This window comes from Phyllostomus discolor, chromosome 1 (assembly GCF_004126475.2).
Source record: "Phyllostomus discolor isolate MPI-MPIP mPhyDis1 chromosome 1, mPhyDis1.pri.v3, whole genome shotgun sequence".
Classification (NCBI taxonomy): domain Eukaryota; kingdom Metazoa; phylum Chordata; class Mammalia; order Chiroptera; family Phyllostomidae; genus Phyllostomus; species Phyllostomus discolor.
Genome location: NC_040903.2, coordinates 14,779,390 through 14,797,172, shown reverse-complemented (window position 1 = coordinate 14,797,172; position 17,783 = coordinate 14,779,390). Strand labels below are relative to the sequence as shown.

The 17,783-nt window shown below is 50.2% G+C and overlaps 1 protein-coding gene across 2 annotated transcripts in view; it reads left to right on the top strand.

Moving 5' to 3' along the window:
* The window catches only part of SEL1L3 (SEL1L family member 3), a 95,890-nt gene that overhangs the window by 61,496 nt on the left and 16,611 nt on the right, over positions 1 to 17,783 (top strand). For both annotated transcript variants that reach the window (XM_028507791.2, XM_028507790.2), the window contains exons 14-17: positions 3,517 to 3,579; positions 7,429 to 7,605; positions 10,166 to 10,293; positions 11,393 to 11,476. In XM_028507791.2, coding sequence (XP_028363592.1) covers positions 3,517 to 3,579; positions 7,429 to 7,605; positions 10,166 to 10,293; positions 11,393 to 11,476 — 452 coding nt within the window. The remainder of the gene's footprint in view (positions 1 to 3,516; positions 3,580 to 7,428; positions 7,606 to 10,165; positions 10,294 to 11,392; positions 11,477 to 17,783) is intronic.

Sequence of the window (17,783 nt, the reverse complement as noted above, 5' to 3'; positions counted from 1 at the left end):
TGCTGAAAAGGCAGAGTCTGAGGCGGTCCCTTGGTCTCGTTTTTAATCATGAGTCTTATGTTTGGTGCCTGGGTTCTCCTTGCTTTTGCAAGCGCTGTGGCATTCTGCAGGAGACGCCAGAGTCTGTGGACCGGTGCGTGGCCACCAGCCCCCAGAGGTGCTGCGGTGGTGCCACCAGGCAGTGTTGCCATTCAATCACAGCTTAAAGTGCGTGTTTGGGCTCGTTCCCAACCATCTCTGTTGGTCAAACAAAGATCTTGGTTTTAAGCCAACAGAAGAATAGGGGGACAGGTGGGAAGAGCATTAGCCCAGGACACAGGATGGAGTTCAAGCCCTGCCTCTGCTGTGTCCTTGGAGTTACCGGATCCCACGGGACAATGGTGATGACCACACACTGAACGAAATGACATAATGAATGGGCTTTGAGAACTATAAAACACTGCATTTTATACAAAATAACGATCGTTCACAGGGACTGACCGAGTGTTTATTACCTGATTTACATGCATGAACCATTTAATCCTCACAACAACCTGGCAAGTTGGGCATAGCGTGTATTACTACTGTGGTTTTTGTACACGGCAACAGGGCACAGAAAGGTTTTGTAACTTTCCCAAGGGTGCACAGCTAGTGCGCTGCAAACCTGACACTGAGATCCAGGCGGGCTGGCTTCAGCGTCTGTGCTTCCCACTCCCAAACACCAGATATGAGCTCACCGGCCCTGGAAAAGGAAGAAGCTGCTGGCGCTGGTCAGGAACCCCTAGACCTGTGTCCCAGCCCACACAGAGCAGCTGCCCCCATGGAACAAGTGTCTTCAAACAGAGGCATGGGTCCTTATGGCCAGGCCCAGCTCCAGAACCACAGCTGTGGCCCTCACCGATTAACAGCCGTGATTTTGTTACGTTTCTAACCTTCCAAAGCCTTAAAACCTACTGGTTGTTATGGTTTCCAAATTTATGGCCTGGGCTTTCTCTTTCCAGTTGTCAAATCAACATGGAAATGGTTTGACTCTTAGCCATATGCCAGTGCATTCATCTGTTTGTTCGATAAACACCCATCCGGTCTGACGAAATGCCAGACCCTGTGCTAGATGGCGGGGCATATGGGCGCATGAGCCACGTTCCCACCTCGGGGGGCTCGTACACTGGTGGGGAAGACAGGACAGGGACCGGCACGGAGGAGAGGCGCCTGTCCCCGGGAGCCAGGGCTGGCTGCCCCCCAAAGCGTGTGATTCAGACATTACTTCTGCCCACCAGGAACCCGCGGTCCAGAGGGAGAGGCAGATGCATAAATCAGCTACTCTGCAGATGACATACTGTTTCCTCGGGGTCTGCTTTCCCCCACCTGAAAGCTTTTTCGATTCCCCTGCCTTTTAACTAAGATATTCCTAAGTGGGATGAGGGAAGCCCTTGATCAGCCTTCCAGGGAAGATCTTTACGCCTCTGGCCGGGAGGTCTCTCTAAGTGTATTCCATGTGAAGGAGCCCCGAGCAGAAAACGGGCTCCCCAAACATGGAGAACAGGAATGTGCGCTTGGCTCATTGCATTGTGAGGGCGTTCAGCTTCTTGCGCTCAAACATGGTGCCGCGGTGGCAGCGGTGGTTTATCCAGGACAGTCAAGTCCATCCCCACAAGGATGGAGTTTTGCATCCGCACGAGGATGGAGCTTTGACTTCGCTGCACAGCTGTCCTCAATGAATGTTTTCAGTGAACACTACTGAGCACGTAACATGTGGTGCCAGGACTTAACGACCTCCAGCACTACTCTGACGTGCGTATCATGCGTTGTCTTTGTGCAAGACATCATCCCTCTTCTGATTGGATAGCACAGGCACTGGACTAGCCCTGCCTAGAAATCAGCATCTCCGAGTTCTCGTCGCAGACCTAACCGTGAGGTCTCGCATAAGTCAAGCTCGCTGAGCCTCCGTTTTACTTCTTCAAAATAAAGAAGTCAGAAAAGGGTGAAGGTAAACTTTGGGTTGAACATTCTGTGGTCTTGGTGCTTTTTCAGAAATCAGAAAAGCTTGTCCCTTTGGCACCTCCAGTTATTCCAATATCCTCATGTCCTCTCCTCTCTCCGCTCCCTCTCTAATTAAATGAAGTAATGATGCACTTCTGAAAAATATCTTCATCTTCTACTTTGCCTCAGCTCATTGGTTTTATTAAATAGGTAAGTTAAAGTCTAATAGAAACTTGGCGTATGCAATTTAACCTTTAGCTGGATTCACAGTTTTATTTTGGGTCCCGAAAAATATAGAAACAAACATACTTGCTTGTTTTCTGTCTCCTGCAAGGCAGTTATGAATCGTTCCACGATTCCCACATACAGCTGAAACGTACAGGGGAAAACATAGCGTGGGGGTTATAAGCTTGGACTCTGGAGCCCACCACCCTGGGTTCAAACCCCGCCTCTACTTCTCGCTGTGGGACTCCGGGCCAGTTTCTCAGATGGGAACGATAGCAGCACCTCGGCGGGGTGGTTGTGAGGATTAAGAATGACAGGATAGTGCTTGACCCACATTAATTAACACAGGAATGTTCACAGTTGCTGTCTCATTTGCTGTAGAGCCAAGTATTTACATAACTGGGGTTAAAAGCTGGGTTCATTGCAAAGCCCGCTCACCTTCGAGTACACGTGACCCCATCCACCCCAGTGTCTGAGACCAGGACTCCATGGGGCACGTGGTGGGGGGATGTGTGTTCACACGGACTCTGGGTGAGTTTGGAGGAAGCAGCGATTTTCCCTGGCTTCTCCCGCCTGCCATCCTGAGGGTCAGACCCCTGTCCTGAGAGACCCAGGAGACCCCTCCCCCCAAAAACTCACCGTTTCCCCACGTGGTCCTACAGACATCTCAGTGTCGTCCCACGGAGCTCCTCTCTGGTAACAAGAACCCCAAGGCCATTTCTGTCTGGGGCACACGAGCCACCTCCACAAAAAAGAGCCCGATGTTGCCGGAGGAACCTTGTCGGTTTCTGCCTGACCCAGCCGGATCCAAGGGGTCCTAACCCCTTCAGAGGTGGTTCTCAAGCTGCTTCTGAAGCCGCTGTGTTTCCTCACCCTGGGGCTTCCGTGAAGACCCGGGGAGGCTGCAGACAACGCCTGATATCTCTGGCCTGTGGACACGGATACAGTGCTGTATCCGGCAGCAAATTAGATAATCCCCGGAGAAACCCATCCGGGATGACCAGACTCATTTAACCCTGTTCTGGGCTCCTCCCAACAGCACCTGTGAGGGCTGTCGCTCGATGATTAATGGGGGCTCGTGTGCGGATGCTAAGCTGGGAGGCTGAGGCTCGTTGCCTCGGCTCCACAGATAAGAACAAAACGATGATGATGATGATGACAATGTGTAGAGCACTGCTTATAGAAATTTTTAATGCCTGGCTTATAATTAAGAAGGCTTGGGTCTTTATTTCTGATGTTCTTTTGTGTCGACCTCGGGCCTATCTGTGTGGTATTTTTGAGTGCACGCTGGGTTCATTCTATTGGTAATCGTTGCTGTTCATCATTGTTTAGGGTCAAGGAGTGAAAAAGAACAGACGGCTCGCCTTGGAGCTGATGAAGAAAGCGGCATCCAAGGTAACACTTTCGCATATTGTCGGAGGAAAACATTTGCACTACACACACCCACTCCAGAGAGAACACGGCCAGCATCTCCCTGCAGAGCTCCAAGGTAGACACGGAGTGGGGCGGGAGGGGTCGCCAGAATGGCAACATTAGTCTCTTCCAGAGCGACACGCGTACAGAAGCCCGCCACAATGGGAACAGCAGCATTCAAAAGCGGCATTCACCTTCAGTCAATAGAATTCGGGCCAATTTTGTTTGAAGGCTAAAATTATAATCAAGGCTGCCCTGATAACAAGCAGCGGGGGCTCCTTGAAAGTAAATGGATATAAATGCCATTGAATTAGGAAAACCAAAAGCCTAATTCCGTGGAAGGTTAACCCTGCCCTGTCCACGCCCGTGTGCTTCTCCGCGCCTCAATAATGGGGCTGTTTATCAGGTGTATTACCGGGTTTAAACATTGTTTTGCTTGTGTCACTATTTACTCTTCAGTGTTGTCATCAAGCAGCTATTTTCAGCACAGCGCTTCAGAGCAGAGGTTACAGTGCCGCCTGTGAGGAGGTACCCGTACATGCAGACATACGCATACATGGTCCTGCGTCAGGCACACGCCCCAAGCGTGCCTATGCACACGTGTGCACTCGCATGCATGCATGCAGACTTGCAAATAAATAAATTCTGTGGGAACTACTGTAATGTTACACCTTAGCAGGACCTACACAGCCCTTCTGGCTCGTGAATGTTGCTCCACCCTGAGGATGCCCTGTCTCAGACTCCTGAACCCGGCTGGGCTCAGGAGAAGGAGGAACCAGGCTGGGCCTCCTCTTTCCCCTTCTTCAGGGAACGCAGAGTGCATTTTCCTGGAGTACTAGAAGTTGGAGTGAGAGAGCCAAGAGGCTTTCCCGTGTCAAGAGGGCATGTGGCCCAGGAGAAGGGAACCCACTGAAGTGCCCACCAGCTCTCAACCCCAGCACAATTCTAGGGCGGAACCAGAAAAGCAGCTGAATGTTGGTCGAGGAAGGCACTGGTTTCAGAGCACCCTAAAAAATGGGCCAGTGGTGGGGTTTCCTGGCAGGTGTGAAATTTGCATCTCTTTAGCCATTCTGGTGGTGAATTGGTGTCTGATGTGCTGTATTTTTTGCGTGTATTTTTAGCAGGGCTTAGATGAGTGTTGAGGCAAATGCAGTTTTATGGCCTGGAGTAGTCACATCCTGGAAAGTGTAAATGATTCCCAGCCATTCACTGAGGAGGGAGCCGTGAAGCCCCTACCCTGTGCCAGGCCCTGTGGAGAAGGTTGCACACGGTTCCATTTTTGGAATCAGCCAGAAATCACTTGGAGGCAAATCTGTGGATCAAGCAGTGAAGTCCAGAAAAATGGATGAGTACCTAAGAAATAAAACAAGATTTCTTGCGGGTCCCTGAACTAGGTCCAAATGCAGCTCATAAAGGGGTTCTGCAGACGACGTGGGTGATGACAGGTGCACTGGAAGGAGCTGTGGCCTCTGGACACGAGCACTTCGAAAGCCATTGGGGTGTGTCTGCCCTGTGGGTTTGTTCCAGAGCCGGCTCTGGCCTCTCTATAGTATGGCCTGGTCCGTTACACCATGGACATGTACTCATTCTGCAAGACCTGTCAGGAGTGGGCCTTGCACTTGGTGCTGTGTGAAGCTCAAGAAGAACGCTCCTGTGACTGGATCCGGGGCACTCACTCATTCCCAGGTGTCCGCTCTCTTGGGGGCCTGCAAATCCGAGCCCTCCTCTGGCTCCTCAGGGTGCTGTTGGCTTTGGGTTCCATTTCTCTGAGCATTGGCATTCAGCGGGTGGCTTTCGTTCCTTCATCAAATACTTATGGAGCACTTCCTCTAGGCCAGGCACTAATGTTGGTGCTTGGGATACAGACCAAGGCCCCTGCCCTCATGGAGCTAATGTGTGAATGGGCTTTGCTAGTTTTGTTACCGGCGAGACCCCAAGATCTTGGTTCTTGTCTTCCTGAAGGAAAGATTTCAGTGGAAAGACAAAGGGCAGCTCAGCAAGCAGGCATCTGGCCGCAGCGGAAGCACACGCGGGGCTGTGAGACAGGGAAGGGCTTGGCATGGAGGAAGCAGCAGGAGAGCCCAGGCGGGGCTGCTGTCAGCTCACTGGGAAGTCAGAGGAAAGGGGGCCCTGGAGACAGCTAAAGGGGGTTAACCTGGGAGGAGCTGCCTGCTGCCGCCCACTGTCCCCTGGTTGCAAGTCCTGCGGGCGGGCGGGGACCCTTGGAGTTTAGGAGACGCGTGCCTGTGGGGGAAGAAGGAGAGGAGGAAGGGAAGGGTGTGGGACTGCTCCCCAGAGGGAGAGTATGCACCGTGCCCGCTGTCTTGTGGGTTTTCATCTCGTCCTGGCAGGTGGGAGCCTCAGGGGAGGCCCCAGGGGTGGGTCTCGGTAGCATATTCACCAGCTTTCCAGGTGTGTCCTTCCAGGGTTGGGGTCTCCACTGAATGGCTGCTGCCGGGGCAGGGGGTCATCCGTCAGTGCAGCTGGTCCTGGGGCAGCCTTGGCGTCACTTGTCTAGTTTTGCTGCTCTTCGGGCCTGGGGCTGCAACACCGCTGAGGCCTGGGTGTTATCTTTAGGAAGGGAAGGTCAGGGGGTCTAAACCTCATGACCAGTGGTATGCTGGGGAGGGGGACGGAATGGTTACCCTGGGGGTGAGACCCTTACTTTCCCAGTTTTGCCCATTGTCAGGCCCCTGGACCTTCCCCGCTGGTGACCTTCTGTCCCTGGCCCATCATCCTTGCTCTGTGCACGTCTGTCTGACTGCCTCCCACGGTTTTTTCCTCCTGGTCTCCCTGGCACCTGGATTCTAACGTAAAGACCAGACGGTGAGGCCTCCAGGAGCTATGCCAACTGGAAAGGCTGCAGGCTGGGACCTTGGCATCTGTTGTTAAGGGACGTACAGTCGCCCCTTGTGAGAAGAGAGGTGGGAGAGATCCGGTTCCACACCTGGGCTCTCACTTGCCACCCCTCACAGATGCGAGGGCACTGTTTGCACCTCAAATCCTTTCCCGCTGCCTGTTCACGGTCTTGCGCTTCTGGCAGGAAGGGAGGGATGAGCGCTGTGCGCCCAGGCCGGCACACGCACCCTGCAGGGCACCTGCGTCTTCAACAAGCAGACTGGAAGCTGCGGATGGAAGCAGGCGGGAGCCCCCGGGGAAAGCAGAGGCTCCCACCTGAGAGCGTTCAGTGAGGGCAAGGAGGCTCTAGGCTGGAGTCACAGAAACCAGCCCTGCTGGTTCAGGTGCAGTTCCGAACCAGCCCCCTGCTCCCCCACCTTCCCCTTCTGCCTCAGCCCAGAACGGGGACGCTGAGCAGTCACACATCACCTGTACTGTGCAGGTAGGATGTTGCAGCTGCTTCCATCAGAGGGTTTGCTGGTGTTTGGGACAGAGTCATCGACAGATGGGCAGACGGGTCACCTCGAAACCATCCCCGTGCCCGCCAGGGCAAGTTGCAGGCTGCCTGTCGCAGCTGAGCGCCCACGGACGTCAGGGCACTGTTGATACTGCAGGGCCACCAGAGGCTTTTTGTAGACAAGGGCATCGTGGCAGAGCCCAGAGGAGCTGAGGGATGCTGGTTTGGGGGCCAGAATCACTGCTGCGCTGCAGGGCAGGCGTCCCAGCAGCCACCACGGGAAACCCACCTGGGGGCACTCTGAGGCGGGCTCGTGTGTTTGAACCCTGAGCTTTTCTCTAATGCCACCTGCCCCAGAAAAGAGACAGGAGAGGTTTTGGTCAGACTCGTGCAGAATGCTTTCATGACAGTGGATTCTGTTTATGTTTTGTTGTTTTTTTTTTAAGTAATTTCTTTCTTGTTGTTCTCAAATCCAGGGATTGCATCAGGCAGTCAATGGTCTAGGATGGTATTACCACAAATTTAAGAAAAATTATGCCAAGGCAGCCAAGTACTGGTTAAAAGCAGAAGAAATGGGGAACCCGGATGCTTCATATAATCTTGGAGTCCTGTATTTAGATGGTGTTTTCCCAGGAGTCCCTGGAAGGAATCAAGTGAGTAAGACTTGAAACACACTGGGTGGCTGGCGGGTGGCTTGTTCATGAAGCCTCTGTGAGGGTGTGCCATGTGCCCTGCCCGGACCTGGCCCGTGGTGGCACAGACAGCACCCAAGATACAGCACCTCAAAAACTGACGGGCCCAGTTAGGAACATAGGATCATGAGTTTAGCCAGGTGCCAAGTGTGTGCTAATTGATATGACCCAAACAGTTCCAGAAGGGGCAAAGTTGAAGGGCAAAGCAGTCAGGAAGGCTTCATGGAGGAGGGAGGCTTGAACCCAAGAGGAGGGGGAGATGGTACAAGGTGAAAATGAGCGAGAAACCAAGAGGCAGCGTAGAGGTCGACCCTACGGGAAGAGAGCCGGGTTCAGATGCGGTGGCCGGGTAGGAGAGCGGACTGAAGAAGAGCGAAAGCAGCAGTGATGCTCTTCAGTGTTGGCTGAGTGCTTCCTCTATGCCAGAGGCTCCCAGAGGGTTCATGTCCTGGGTCATCTTACCTGCCTCTGGAGTGTTGCCATAAATGGACTGCTATTAAGTCCATTTTACAGAGTAAGCAACCAGGGCTCTGAAAGGCTTGGAACTTCCATCACACACACACTTGCTGGAGTCAGGATCTGGATCCCAATGTAGCGTGGAGGCTCCTGGTCACTAATAATGACATCGATGATGATGGCAACGATCTGAGCCCCGTCACATTTAAAAAAATTCATCGAACGCCCACCCAGTGCCAGGCGCTCTTCCAGACCCGGGGGATACAGCAGCAGACAAAATAGTCTCTGCTCTTAGGAAGCGTACGTCCCAATGGGGAAGAAAGGCAATAAATTACTACATGTATAATATGAGGATGTTGTGGGGAGAAATAAAGCAGGAGAAGGGGGACAGGGAGGGTAGAGATTGGGGGATGCTGTTTTAGAAGGGAGATCAGAGAAGGTCTCTCTAACAATGTGACACTCTATAAGCTCCTGAAGGACTCTTACAAATATCTGGGAGGACATTCCAGAAAGAGGGAACAACCAGGGCACAAGCTTTGAGAATAAACTCAAGGACTGGTGGGGAGGCCAGGGTGGCAGGAGCAGAGAGCAGAGGAGATCAGGAGGTGGGAGACGAAGTTGAGGAGGTGGGACGCAGGGGGCCAGGTGGCCGGGTCTTCGTGATGACTCAGCTGTTCTGAGCAAGATGGGGGAACACTGCACAGCTTTGAGGTGGGCGGGATATGTTTTAAAAGGCTCTCGGATACCAGCAAGAACTAGGCTTGCAGAGAGAGAGCACTCGGGGTGGGGGTGGGTGGGTTTGTTAAGGCACTGAATCCAAGTGAGAGAGGGCGGGCCATGTCACAGGAGGGGCTGAGATGTGACTGGATGCTGGATATATTTTGAAGGTGGGGTTTGCTGGTGATTGGATATGAGGTGTGAAAGGGGGTAAGGGATTAGGACCACTCTGGAGCACCTGGCATTATACTGAGATGGAAAGAATGGAGGGGCATGTATGGGATGGGCAGCAGCATACCTGGGGTGGGGTATCAGATTACTTTTCATGAAGTGTCATGCTAAACCTGAAGAACTTGTTTTCTCATTTATTCCTCGCAACACCTTTCATGCTTGGTTTTATCAGACACCACATTTTTCAGCCGAAAAAACTGAGTAAATTTCTCAGGGGGAGAGATCAACTAACATGCCCAAGGTCACTCAGCTAGTAAGAAACACAGCTGGGATTTGAACCCAAGCCTGCCTGATTCCAAAGCCCATGCTTTAAGAATGTCAGCTAGCCTTGGCCAAGTAGCTCAGTTGGCTAGAGCATCATCTTAATACGCCAGGGTTGTAGGTTTGATCCCAGGTCAGGGCACATACTAGAATCAACCAATAAATGCATAGATAAATGGAACAACAAATTGATGTTTCTCTCCCTCTCCCTCTGTCTCTCTCTCTTCCTTCCTCTCTCGCTCTCTCAAAAAAATCAATAATTAAAAACAAAAAAATAAAAAAAAATCAGTTAACTATCTCAGAAAAATAATAGTAATCAGAGAAATATGTCGAAGTGTTTCATTTTTTTCCCTCTCTCTCCGACTAAGTGTGAGGCCGTGTATTTCTGTGCATTGCAAAAACCCTCCCACACACCTGGGAACTCGGGTTTTTATTGTCACTGTCTAATTCTCACCTTCCTGTTGGAAATGCAGTCTTTGCGCACGAGTTTGGAGAAAGGTCTTGAGCAAGGTTAGCAAAGCAAGTGCCTGCATTTTCACCTGGCGTGACTTCTGACGCCGCCGTCTCTCTTGCTGGCAGGGGTTACGCGAGGACGCAATGAGATGACAGTGATATTCGTAGTTACACGTTGTCCTACTGGCGGGGCAAGCCTCGTCAACAGGAGAGCTGTGGTCGGGGTTATCACCTCCAGAGGCTGGCGTCTGTGATTGGCTGTCTTCCTTGAACTTGACTGGGTTTTGTTAAAGATATCACAAGCTATAAGCCTGCGATAATACCCTGGCTCTGCTGAAACCAGGGCAGCCAGGAGGGCTCCCCACGGCGGAGGGTGACGCTGCTGCATCTCTTCTCTCCACAGACTCTGGCTGGCGAGTATTTCCATAAGGCTGCACAAGGCGGGCACATCGAAGGGACCCTGTGGTGCTCTCTCTACTACATAACGGGCAACCTGGCGACGTTCCCTAGAGACCCCGAGAAGGCCGTCGTGTGAGCATCTTCCAGATGTTGCGTATGCAGGGACAGGCATCTGTGGTCGTCCCCCCTCCCTACTCCTTGGGGGATATGTCCCAGGACCCCCAGTGGACGACCGAAACCACAGATAGTACCGAGCCCTGTAGCAAATGTTTTCTCTCTACATACAGACGGTTACACTTACAGGAAGCACTTCCTGGCTTCCCTTTGGCTTATCTGAATCGCCAGCATCACCTCTCTTGGGCTTTGGGGCCATTATTAGTCAAATATTTTAAAAAATTATTCTATATCCCATTTCATTAGCTTGTTATATATTTTTGTAACATCCTTTTAGTGGTTGTACATCTAACAATTACAATAGGCTATTGCATTATTATTAATGACAATTTTTAATAGTTAAGGATAATTATTAAAAATTATTCTCCAGGATAAATTAGAGAGCAGGAACAAAATAAGGGAACCTTATAAAAAAAGCAGTAAAAATGTTTTAATGAGGAACTTAGAATTCTTGGTGAAGATGATCTGTCCCACGGTGAAGGAATTTAGATGCACACACTGATCGTCACAGAACAGTGACAGGATGTGAAGCACAGCGTAGGGAATACGCAGTCAGTGTTGCTGGGTTAACTGTGCGCGGTGCCAGGCGGGCGCTGCAGATATTGGGGGGCTACCTCGTAAAGTATGTGACTGTCCAGCCACTACGCTGTACACCTGAGACTAATGCAAGATAACACTGAATGTACACTGTAGTTAAAAATAAAATACGCAGTGTTACAAATCCCCCTTCTAAAGTAAAGGTAGGACGAGGAAACTAGTATCCATTAATTACCATGCAGATGTGAAAAAAGATGATTGTTTCCTATATCGGTGAGCATTGCTCCTTGGGAGCCTTCCGTCTCTTTGTTTCCATAAACCCAAGACTCCTCAGCTTCGCTAAGCTCTCAAAATGCCTCTCTGTTTACCTTCTTAACATTCAGTTCTGGTTTGTTGCTCTGTAAAAATTCTAACAAGCAAAATATTCCCCAAGTGGGATTCATCGAAATCATATGAAGGAGAAAAGCGATTATTGAATTGGCCACCGTTTGGATATTTTTCTCTTCCCTCTCCTTTTCAGGTGGGCAAAGCACATTGCCGAGAAGAATGGCTACCTGGGCCACGTCATTCGGAAAGGCCTGAACGCCTACCTGGAGGGCTCCTGGTAAGCTCGGGGCCCCGCGCCACAGCGAACTTTCCCGGCCCTTCTCTTGTGTCTGTCACTGTCGCCTTATGAGATGGAGCTTAAAATGCAACCAAAAAAAGCAATTTGCAGGGAAATCACGGCCCCTCCGCAATACTATTCAGAGTATCACTGACTGATTGGCTGCTGATTGGCAAACATAGCGATCCTGTGTGTTTAATTAGACACAAAAATTAGTTCTCTTGGGGGGAGCATCCACGTTTATCCAGTTGAGAGACACACGGGTGTGTTGACTTCTCTTTCCTTCGAGTTTGTTTCTCTCGGTCTTCGAGTCTAAACACACCACCGGGGGCCTTTGCCGGTCCCCTGCTTCTTGCTGGCAGGTCATAGAAGGTCCAGGACTTTCACCGTGTTTGCGGGGAAAGAGTTAGGGCTCAGACTACATCCTTCCACGGATATTTTACTGCCTCGGCTGTGGCCCCTGGAGCCGGGGTTGCAGGAAGTCACACGGCCTCTGAGGTCACCGGCAAACAGGCACCCTGTTCTAACCCCCGTCTGACGGGGCAGCAGACCTCCTCCTGGGCTCTGTGGGACGAAGAACACCCCCGACAGCACGCGTGCTGACTTCCAGCTCCCCCCGTTTGCTGCTCCGTGGCTTTACAAAAAAAGGGCGCCCCTCTCCAGACTCTCCCGAACTTCATTACTTTATCTTCTCCTGTCGGTTCCAGCGCTCCGTCTCACTTCCCCCTTGGGCTGCATTTTTTAGGCTGGTTTATTGCCTAAATGATCTGGATATTTCAGTAATAACTACAAAGGCTATGCAAATCAGCACATATTTCTTCGGAACACTGGCTCAAAGACATTAGACCAGACTTAAACATCGATCATACGCTGATCAGAACCTTAATTAAAAAATTTAAATGTAAGCCCAAAAGAACGCCGTTTTCCCCTTCGGTCCACAGGTGCCCGTGTAGCCAACAGAGCGTCTCCGTGACGGAGAGCCCGAAATTAGATAATGCAGGGGAAATGAGGCCAGTGGAAAAAAGCACTGAGTAAAAATGTTTATTATTAACGTCCTGTGAAAGTTTATTATCCGTGGCCTCCCTTTGCACAATAGGAAAGACATTTTTATGAAAGTATTATTTTCTAATTGATAATTCCTTACCATTTTGGTGCTGTTTTATCTCGCAAAACGCCCAAATTTGACTTTAACTATTCTGTTCTCACCCTCCAAACTTCCCACCCTTGGCTCCTCGCAAGCTTCTTGGGGGGAACTAAACATTCAGATACCGAGGGGTTGACTCCCAAACGGAGGGCACGTCTGCAAACAGCCCCGACGCACTCCCAGACGCGCACCGAGACGTCTGATACGCTTTTTCGTAAGGAGAGGACCTGTCAGGAGCTTAGCTTTTCTGCCTCCTGTTGAATTTAACATCACTTCAACATTTAAAAATTTGCTGTGAAAGTCAAGATGAATTAAGATTTTTGTGGCCTGCTGTCTTTCTTAGAATATTCAGCCACAAGAGATTTTTTTTTTTTTTTTTTTGGTGGAGGGGCTGGGGGAATTAATTGTGTCCTACATTGTTGGTGAGTTTGGAGTTTGGATTCAGATCAGCAGATTTGCCTGAGTCCCTCCCAATCGGCTCCTTGCCATAAGCTGGGGGTCGGGGGTGGAGGGGATGTCAGCAAGGAGGATGGGGTAGTTGCCTGCCTCCTCTCGTCCTCATGCTGAACTCCCTGCAGTGTCTCACATGCCTCGTTCTGTCTGACCTCCCGGCCTTGGCCCTTGCCCGGAAGTCTTGCCTAACTTCTTACCCGCCTTGGTCCTTCCACGGGTCATGATTGCGCCTTCCTTGCTGATTGCCCTATGAATTGTATCCCAGTAGCCAGCACCTAGTGCACCTGGGAAGTGCTCGGAAACTACTGAGTGAATGAACTAAGGCAGATAGAACAAACATCACATAAGCGCCATGAACAGTACATAAAGAACATCAGGGATTCTGGCAGGGGGAGAAGATGCTATCTGGTTTGGGGGACTTAGGCCAGCCTAAGGCCCACCCCTCGTGATGGGGGCCATGAAGGGTGGGTGGAATGCCCACTTTGCCATGCAGGGATCAGCATTTGGTGTGAAGGGAATCACAGGAACAAAAACAAAGAGAGAGGAAAATTCTGGGAGTGTCTAGAAAAGTTCAGGCCACCCAGTTTACCTTGAGGGCAAGATTTGTAAAAGAGAGTACTATATAACGAGACCTAAGAGGTGCTCTTTATGGAGTTTTGAGTGAAAGGTTCTGTCATTTCACTTTATCTGTGGGCAGCAGGGAGCAACTGATAGTTTTGGGAGGGGGTAGTGCCATGACAGAGCTGGGTTCTGAGACGCTTAACCGGACAACTGAGTAATGATGGAGAGAAGGGAGAGCTGAGAGGAAGAGGAGCTGAGCATGTGGGTTGGAGAGTGGCATGAGCCAGTTGAGTTGTTTTTCTCTTCTTTTGTCATGTGGTAGTGGATAACACCTGAAATAATATATGTAAGTGATATACACGTAAGCTCCAGAGCATGAAAATAAAATGAACACCTGTAAACCTACCACCCTGCTTAAGAAAAGGAACTCTTGGAGCCCCTGCCCTGTACGCCCCTCCCAGATAAAACCCACCCCCACCCCCACCCTCACCCCCAGAAGCACCCATGATCCTGAACCTTGCTCTTTATAGTTCTTGCTATTTACAGGTATGTTCCTAAACAAAAAAATACATTTAGTTTGGCTTGCTTCTGAGGTTTCTATTACTAGAATATTATTATACACGAATCTTCAACTGCATCTTGTCACTTGACATTATGTTTCTGAGATTCATGTATTTTGACGCGTGTCCCTGTAGGTCATTCACTTTCACTGCTATCATATGCCACATTTTACTTACCAGTTCTCACATTAACATGTATTTGGGTTGTTACACAATTTTTTTAACCTCACTTGAGATATGTCTATTGTTTTGAGAGAGAGAGAAAGGGAGAGGGGGAGAGGGAGAAACATCACTGTGAGAGAGAAGCATCGGTTGGTTGCCTCCTGTTACCGCCTCGACCAGGGATCGCACCCGCAATCTCTTTAGTGTGCAGGATGACATGCCAACCACCCGAGCCCCCTGGCCAAGGCCCCATTTGTTTTGTTTTTAAGAATAATGTGGCCATGAACATTTTTATGTATATTCTGACCCTCAGAGGAATCGTTTCTAAAGAATATAAACCTAGGAGTAGAGTCACATGTTGTACTTTACAAGATGATGCCAATTGTACCCTGGCTGGTGTGGTCAGTGATTGAGTGCTGGCCTACAAATGGAAAGGTTGCTGGTTCCATTCCTGGGCAGGGCACATGCCTGGGTTGTAGGCCAGGTCCCTGGTTGGGGGTGAGCGAGAGGCAACCAATCTATGTTTCTCTTGCATGTTGATGTTTCTCTCTCTCTCTCTCCCTTCCTTCCCCTCTCTCCAAAAATAAATAAAATATGTTAAGTTAATTAATTTTGAAAAAAGATAATGCCGATTGTTTTCCAAAACAATTACACCCATTTACTCTCCCGCCAATCCTCTATACATTTCTGTGCCTCCATATCTTTGCCAGTCTTGACGCTGGCACTAAAATATTGTTAAAGACAAGTCTCAATCTGAAGTTGAGGCCTTTTCACATCAATTCACAGAAACATCTTAGTCCCCATCACAATGGGAAACTTCTGTCAAAACATGTTTGAGGCCGAGTGCTTTCATCTCTCTGAGCCCCAAACCCGCCCCAGGGGTTAAACAGGAAACAGGAGAGCGTGACCTCCTACAACATCGCTGTTTCGGGAGCCGTCTATCTTGCTGTCACAGAGCTAAACCATTCATCAATGTCCCCGGTCCATCCCCTTTCCACATTTTTTGTGAGTGCATTTATCCTGGGCGTTCCTTTCAAGTTACTCGTGTCGGCTTGACGAGCTTGTGCTTCTCTGTGTGGCTCCAAGATTTACATGGGATCGCTTCAGAGAGGGGTGAGCGTGCTTGAGGAAAGGGCCTTTTCCTGTTCAGGTGTAGTAGCTCGGGAGGTGACGCTGTCCTGCCCGAGGCTGTCCGCAGACACCAGGACAGCTCCGCTACAGAGAGGCCGGCTGTCAGGTTTCGTTTCTCTCTGCCTTGGCCCTTCGTGTGCTTTGTCTATGAACTGTGTGTTTTATTGTCCTTTATCTTAAATACACCCCAAATACTCAACCTAGGACGTTTGCCTGACTGTGGTGGGCTGGAGGCAAGACAGGTAGGCCTGCTAAGTTCCAGCCAAGAGAGTCACCTTCTGGCAATGGAGCAGGGGCCCTGAGTTCCACTGAGACCCCAAGATTGTTTTTCATCCTTCCAGTTGGAGCTGCTTCGGGCGTTGTTAAGAAAGGAACACAGAGAAAACAATTCTTTGAGAACCTGCTCAGAGGTAGTCGGATGCACAAATCACAGCCAGCACACCAAGAACCGGTTATGAAGCATCATTAGGAGAGCTCTGTAAACGTGTGTGCTGGCTTTGACGTGGGGGGGTAGCAAATGTGCCCCTCACCCCCTCCTTTTCTGTAACGCTCCTCCTCCCTGCATTCCCTGCAGCTGTCCCCCCCCCCCCCAGTAGAATGACTGTTGGGGGGCAGTTGCACTTGTCTGCATTGGAAGTGAAACTGGAAGCTTGGGTTGGCTTCCTCAACCTTGAGGAAACTTCTAAAAGGGCAGTACAGTATTGTGGCTTGTTTTGGGGCTTCCTGCACATAGCAAACGCTGAGAAAAGGACTGTCCCATGAATATGAGTGTAGAAACACCTGTAATGAACTCGCCGGGAGGGAGGCTGAATGGGGACAGGGCTTCTGCAGAGGTGGCGAGTCTCGGAAGTCTTCATAACCCGAGAAAGTCGGGTCTGCAGGGCTCACACCCTCGCCCGTAGTTCACACTTTGTTGCATGAAAATAGAGGGCGGTGGAACCAGAGTGCACTGGCCTCTGGTGATTGCTTCTGCACGATGGAAGGCAGAGGTGGATTTCTGTCCAGCACTTCGATGACCATCGATGTTTGCAGACATCTCTTTTTGATGGATTACCATGCTTCTTCAAAGGAAATGCACAAGGATGCTATGAGATGTCCTCCCGGCTTATACAATAATTGGACAGCGATAGCCTTTCTATAAAACTTGCTTACCCCGTGCCTCCACCACCACCAGAATAACTTCAGCGACGAGATACTGTCTTTAGAAAGTTTATCAGAGCGCCCCTGGTTTATAGGAGGGTCAACCTCGTGCCCCTGACCCCTGCCACAAATTCTGATAGTCTGCTAGTACTTGACCACTGTCTGAGGAGAACTCCCCTTGTTACATTCTAATAGCAGGAGTCACAGTCAATGCAGTCACAGCAGCAGAGGGAGCGAGCTTGATATTTGACCTTGGGCTGGCAAGTGCACACCGTCTCATTCCCTCATTGATCCTTGGGGGAAACTGAGGCACTGGTGCATGCCCGAGTGTCTCGGAAGACACTTCAGATTATAAGACCTTGGGAACAGGACCTGATTGCAGAACGATGCGGGCTCTGTGCTGCACCTCTCACACGTCCTCGGTCTGAGCTGAGGATTCGTGTCACCAAACGTGACGTTTGCAGTCAGTGTAAGAAGATGATCGTGGGTCTTTCATGGCGTTTCGGCTGCAGTGAGGGCTTGCTAGCCGACGTGCCTATGCAGGCAAGTCTCGTGCCTCGTGTCTCTTTAGAATGAATCACGGCTAATTGGTCGGCTGCCTTGGGTGTCTTGGAGGCTGAGAATCGGCTCACTCAGCAGCCACGTGGCCCGCGACCTGCAGTATGTCAAATTGAAGGTCTGCTGTTCTAATTTGACTCCCCGGTCACCTCTCTCTGTCCCCAGGGGATGGTCTGCCAGAGGCTGCTGTAGCAGTGTAGGCAAGGTGATTTCAGAATCTGCTTCCCTTAGCCCTCCTCACCCACACCCATCCCTACACTCCTTAAAGCACTCCCTAGGTTGGACCGGGAACTAAGGAAGAGTTTTCTTAATGTCAACTACTTCAGAAACAACTTTTTATGGTTAAAATAAATTTTTTACTGATAAACTTCTTGGTGCCACAAAGAAAATGGAAAAAATCAGTTCCGTCAGAAGGAAAGAATAAAAAGGACTTGCATTCTCACCACCTAGAAATAAGTACAGTTAGCATTTTGGTAGATAATTCTTGTGCATATATTTAGCTGCGTATGTGTGTATTCGGGTTTATTTCTGTTATACAGAAATGGAATTGCACTGGTTTTTATTATGCCTGGTTTTTTTTCACTGAACAGATAATTTT